At 42.5% G+C, this 6,383-nt stretch overlaps 1 protein-coding gene across 1 annotated transcript in view; it reads right to left on the bottom strand.

The window, feature by feature from the left end:
- Positions 1-5,624, bottom strand: part of STMND1 (stathmin domain containing 1) — a 35,613-nt gene extending 29,989 nt beyond the window's left edge. Inside the window, exon 1 of the mRNA XM_006861017.1 lies at positions 5,547-5,624. Within this exon, the coding sequence (XP_006861079.1) occupies positions 5,547-5,624 (78 nt within the window). The remainder of the gene's footprint in view (positions 1-5,546) is intronic.
- Between the last annotated feature and the right edge of the window lie 759 nt (positions 5,625-6,383).

Consider the following 6,383-nt stretch of genomic DNA (forward strand, 5'->3'; position numbering starts at 1 on the left):
AAGTGGCAGCATCGATGGACTCAAGCGTGGCAACAGTAGTGAGGTTGGCTCAGAATCAGGCAGTGTTTTGTTCTGTTGTGCATAAGGTCCCTATGGGTCGGTACCGACACAACCTAAACTAACACAGACTAAAGTAAAAAACTTGAAGAGACTTAGAATAAAGAAGAAATTGATCAGCTAATTTAAAAACTCCCCACAAATAATGGGGCTTTACTGGTGAATTCTACCAAACTTTTAGAAAAGAGCTGACGCCATTTCTACTCAAACTCTTCCAGAACATAGGATGGGAAACTCCTGAATTCATCTTATGAAGCAAACATAACCCTGATACCAAAATCAGTTAACGACATCACTAAAAAAGAAAACTATAGACTAATACCTCTCATGAACATAGATGCAAATCTTCTCAACAAAATCTTAGCCAATAGAATCTGACAACATTTCAAAAAAAAACCCCAAAAAACACATCATGATGAAATGGGATTCATACCACATATGCAAGGATGGTTCAGTATTAGAAAAACGATCAGTGCAATCCACCACATAAATAAAATAAAGGAAAAGAACCACACGATCGTACCAATTGATGCAGAAAAAAAGGAGGATGGAAGGAAAGTTCTGGAAACAAAACAGGACAAACAAACAAAAATGGCTGCGAATCCATGGAGATAGAAAGAGAATGGACATGGTAAAGCATAGTTGGTAAGGTCTGACTAGAATATGAGTGTGAAGAAATGAAAAGTGGAGACGTTAATAATAGTTAGCTCAAGAATGGGCTAATATGGTGTGCTAAGGATATAGGATTCTGTCTCACACTTTAATAATAATGGTATTAACTAGTATGAACCATTTATTCAGTGTCTGGCATGGTTATGGGCACTTTATGTGAACTGAGTTCATTTAATTATCTCAACAAGTCTATGTAATAAATATTGTCTTTGTTTTATGGAGAAGGACACTGAGGTATAGAGAGGTTAAATAAATTGACCAAGGTCATCCAACCAATAAGTAATGAGTCCAGGAATCAAGCCTAAACAGTCATACTCTTGACCACTGGTTCATGGGCCTAGATAACAGGTCAGTGGTGTTTTTTCAACAGAGGACCGATATGATCAGATTTTATTTTAGAAAGAGCACACATAGTATTCAGAAATTGGAACTTGAGGACAGTTGGAGGGGAGTGGTAGAGAAGGGATGCAAGGGGACCAGTCAGGAGACTTGCACAATATTCCAATCAAGAGGTGAGGACCATCGTAACCCGGAAGCTCAGGAAGAAACCCAAAAACCCTTCCAAGTCTTGGTATGGAAGGTGTATCTAAGACGTGTCTAAGGTACAGCAGGTACGACACATGCCCTAGGAGTCACCTGGAAGGGGTGGGTATTGCCAATAAACAGTTAAGCACTGGACTGCAAACCACAAGGTTGGCAGTTGAGTCCACCAGCTGTTCCACGGGAAAAAGATGAAGCATTCTGCTTCCACAAAGATTTACAGCCACCGAAATGCTATACATGGTTGCTAGGAGTTGGAACCAACTTGACGACACTTAACAATTCAACATCCCAGTTTCCATCTCCAGCTGTGAGAGATCACTAATCAATTTGAAACAAATTGCCATAGGCACTATTTTCTATAGATATGCCTGTACATTTGGCCTAGAGAGACTTACTGTATCTGACTCTTACAGAAGATTGTTTTTGAGGATTCCCTCCTGCTGTACATAACAAAATTATTTCAGTATTAACCATAAAATGGAATGAATAATGATAATAGACAGGAAAAAACCCCCCACAAATAATGAGATGTTTTTCCACTGAATGCAAAAATGAAGATTTTGCACAAAAAAAGGAGAAAAGAACAATGCAATCCTTCAAGTACATTAATATACTTTTGGGGGAAAAGGGGAGCTATGTATTCATACATATTGGAATACTGGTGTAGTGCTGTAGGATAAGCACTGGACTGCTAACACAAGGTTGGTGGTTTAAACCCACGAGCAGTTCTTTGGAAATCCTATATAGAGTTGCTATGTGTCAAAACTGACTCAACAACACTTTACAACAACAATTGGTTCAAAGCAAGATTGAATAGTAAGAAGATCAAAGTATACCCAATCAGTTGCTGTGGAGTCAACCTTGAACCATGACAACCCCATGTGTGTCAGAGGAGAAATGTTCTTTCTAGGGCTTTTGGTAGCTGATGTTTGGGAAGTAGATGACTAAAACATTCTTCTGAGACATCTCTGAGTAGATTCTAATCTCCAACCTTTTGGTTAGCAGGCAAGAACATTTACTGGTTCATCCCAGGGTTCCAACTGTGCTCAACAAGCCCATAAACCTATGTGAGAGAAAGACTTTTATGAATCATTTTTCACAAGATAAGGGAGGGACAGCAAAAGTGTTAGAGGGGTTATTGAGTTAAGTAGAAACTCATCAGACTGACAGAGTAAAGGGCAAGATGCAGGCACCCCAGAACAAGGAAATGTGAAAGGTGGAGGCATGCAGGTATGAAGGCGCCTCTAAGAATTGAACACAAGTCATTTGGTTTGGCCAACCCAAGAGTCCATGGGTGAATAAATTACCTACAGAGAAGATGACCTTAGAAAAACAGTTGTTACATTATTGTTAGATGCAATCAACTCACCTCTGACACATAGCGACAACATATAACATACAACAGAGTGAAACACAGCCAGGTCCTGCTTCATCCTCACAATCATCGGAGATCATTGATGTAGTATTGTGTCAACCCATCTCACTGAGGGTCTTCCTCTTTTTCACTCACCCTCTATTTTACCAAGCGTGATGCCCTTTCTAAGGACTGGTAACTCCTGATAACATGTCTAAAGTACGTGAGACAAAATCTCACCATTCTCTCTTCTAAGGAGTAATCTGGTTATACTCCTTCTAACACAGATTTATTCATTCTTCTGGGTATGTTCAATATTCTTCAACAAGATTATCATTCAAAGGCATCAATTCTTAAGTCTTCCTCATTCGTTGTCCAGCTTTCACATGCATATGAAAAAATGAAATGTCACTCCCAAATTCATGCGACCCTATAGGACAGAGTAGAACTGCTCCTTGGGGTTTCCAAAGTTGTAATTTTTTATGGTAGTAGGTACCCTCATCTTTTTTCATCAGAGGAGGTGGTGAGTTTGAACTGCCAACTTTGCCGTTAGCAGCCCAATGTGTAGCCCACTACACCACCCACTGTGTTCCTTATATGCAGATGAGGCGATTAAAAATCCCATGGTTTGGGTTAAGCACACCTTAGTACTCAAGGTGACATCTTTGTTTGTTTGTTTTTAACACTTTAAAGAAATCTTTTACAGCATCTTTGCCCAATGCAATATGTTAGATTTTCTGACTATTACTTCCAGGGTGTGTGGACTATGGATCCAAATAAAGTGAAATCCTTTACAACTTCAACTTTTTCTCCATTTATCATGGTGTTGCTTATGGGTCCAGTTATGAGGATTTTTGTTTTCTTTATGTTAAGATGTAGAGTAGGGAAGGGACCAAATTGTAAAGGGGTTCGCACACTAAGGAGGGTTTTTCTTAGGAAGATAGGTAGCAGTGTAGCTGATAGACCTGCTAGAATGGTCATGGAGGAAGCAGGAAGACTGCATAAGAGGGCGTGGGTACAACCAGTGGAATTGGGATAAGGAGCAAAATATGAGTGTCAAGGTGAGCATTTGAATACAGGCTCCGCTGAGGCTTGTTGTTGTTAAGTGCCATTGAGTCAGTTCCAACCCATGATGACCCTGGATAGGGTTTCCAAGGAGTGGCTGGTGAGCTTGAATTACCGACTTTGTGGTTCAAACCAAAATTGCAGTCCAGCACATTAATCTACTTAATCTCAGTTTTTACTAGACCTTTGTTATTTTTAATGTACTGCATGAACCCAGCAGATATATCTCACATATAAAAGGTGTTTAAATGAGCACTTAACAATACTCCTCACTATGCCTACTCAGATAAAGTGAGTACTCTTTAAGCAGTTACTCCAAAAATGTCCTTTTGGCAGGGTAGTCTTAAATTCTGCTTTGTTGAGGGCAGTTTGGGCTTAAGTCAGACTGCCTGGGCAAATATATGAACAGCGCACTCTTCACTATCAGAAATGTCCTGATTTTGATGATGAATTATATAGTAATCCCATCTTTTGAGTCCCTGAGTGATGATGCAGGTGCTAAAAAGGACAAGTTCAAGTTCATTCAAAGCACTTTGGAAGAAAGGTCTGGCAGTCTACTTTCAAAATGTCATCCATTCATGTGTAAAAGAAAAAATGGAGGGAATAGAAGCACATACTGTTGAATGATGATTCATGGAGGGGATTGTAATCATTGCAATGAAACAAAATACGATGAGAATAAAACTGATGTTCTCCCATGTAAACTATAACTCACAATAAAAAAAAAAATCACAATAAAAACTTTAAAAAAAATTAACCGACTGTACTTCAGCAGGAAGTCCAGAAATTATCTATCAAAGGCCCAGAGACTTGAGGTCACATTTCACCTCATTTATTAAAATGCTTTTGGCAAATTAAATTATGATGAAGCACCTAGTAAAAAAAAATGCATCCATTCAAAATGTGTGGAGTACAGTTCTACTCTGACACACAGGTGGTTGCCAGGAGTTGGAGCAGATTAATGGCAACTGGTAAACCTCTTTGGGTAACCACCCTGGAAAGGACTTCAGTATGTTCCTAGATGAGACAGTGGGATGGATCTTGATGGTGGTGAGGCTAGAAAGAAATCTTGTGTCTGATTCCTGCCTCTACCAATCCAATTTCTCCACCCTAAAAAATTCCCCCACATTTCTCTAGAAGAACTATCAGGGAATGCAACTTTGAGGGAAAGTAGAAAGAGCTCTGGCAGGAGAGGGAGTCTGTGGGTTAATACGCGGAACTGCAAGGTCCGTTTGAATCTCAAAGTAGCCGGTTCAAACTCACCAGCCACTCCTTGGAAACCCTGTGGTCGCTATGAGTCTGAGCCGACTCAACAGCGCTTAACAATAACATCCACAGCTCTGTCCCCAAAGAAGCTGTGCAGCTTCTGGTAAGGTGACCACATCTCTGAAGCCAGAGAACTCAGACAGATTGCTTCTAAGATGTTTCCTTGTCCTAGGTAACTCCCAAGGGGTTTTACGGGAAGTCAACAATATGTGCAGCTCCCAGGAACTCTCACCTTCCCCAGGTAACCACAGGCAACCACAGCTCTGTGGTCCCTCACTGTCTTATTCTTGCCTCTACCCTGGGGTGTGACCACCGTCATAGGTTTCTTAAACACAACAGACTCTCAAAGCTTGTCTACAACAGCACCAGGCCTGATTCAGGGGGCCGCTAATTGCTGGCAGAACAGAGGCGCCTCCTCACGGTCCCATTTAACAACCCATTCACTAGATGGGCTGGAAGTCCGGGGGGGCCCTGTTCCATCCAGTCCCAGCCGCCCCCAAGGGTGGAAAACTGGAGGTCTCCTAGGCAAACGAATAGTTAAATACAAGCACAAACCTTTTCGTCTAGTTTGTTTTGTTTTGTTTTTTACCTTGACCCCCTCTTCCCAGCCTTTCCTGGGGGCGGGGACATGTCTTTGTTCTACTGGTTGAGAAGGCCCGCAGCCCATACTGCACGCTGCGCCTCTGGGTTTCACCGTGTGGCCCCGTGCTGCCGCTGTCCTGCGCCCCTGCGCTCCAGTGCGTCCTCGCGGTCTTGCGCCCCTGCGCTCCAGTGCAACTCAGGGCTCTCACCTTCCCCGCTTACAGGTTAGAGGCTGGAGGCGGTTAAGCATTTGGGCAGTTGCCAGGAACTGTTGCCACAATAAACCGCGTCACGCCGACCTGGGACCTGGGAGGCTATGGGGCTTTTGTAACTAAAAACTAAGAAGCTGAAGGCATCTTAATCACGTCAGTGACGCAAATTCCAGTCTACCCGTTGGGCTGTTAACTGCAAGGTTAGCAGTTTGAATTCACCGGCAGCCCTGTGGGAGACGGATGAGGTTTTCTGCTCAGTAAAGATGAATATCCCTGGGAATCCTCTGCATGACCCTTATGAGTTGAGGGCACACAGCAGCAACAGTAGCTGAGAGAAGTGAAGGGACAGTGTTGTTCCCAATCATAGTGACCCTGTAGAAGGTTCTCGAGGAGCAGCTGGTGGGTTTGAACTGCTGACCTTGTAGTTCACAGTCCAGTGCTGATCCTACAGTGCCACATGGCTGAATTTGTTTTAAAAGTACAGTGGTTATCTGCATCCTGCAGATACTTCATTTTTTTTTCCCCCCCCCTAAGGAGCTCTGGTAGCGTAGTGGTTACGAATTGGGCTGTGACCTGCAAGGTCAGCAGTTTGAAACTACCAGCTGTTCCGGGAGAAAGATGAGGCTTTATGC

This window comes from Chrysochloris asiatica, unplaced genomic scaffold (genome assembly GCF_000296735.1).
Source record: "Chrysochloris asiatica unplaced genomic scaffold, ChrAsi1.0 scaffold00040, whole genome shotgun sequence".
Lineage (NCBI taxonomy): Eukaryota > Metazoa > Chordata > Mammalia > Afrosoricida > Chrysochloridae > Chrysochloris > Chrysochloris asiatica.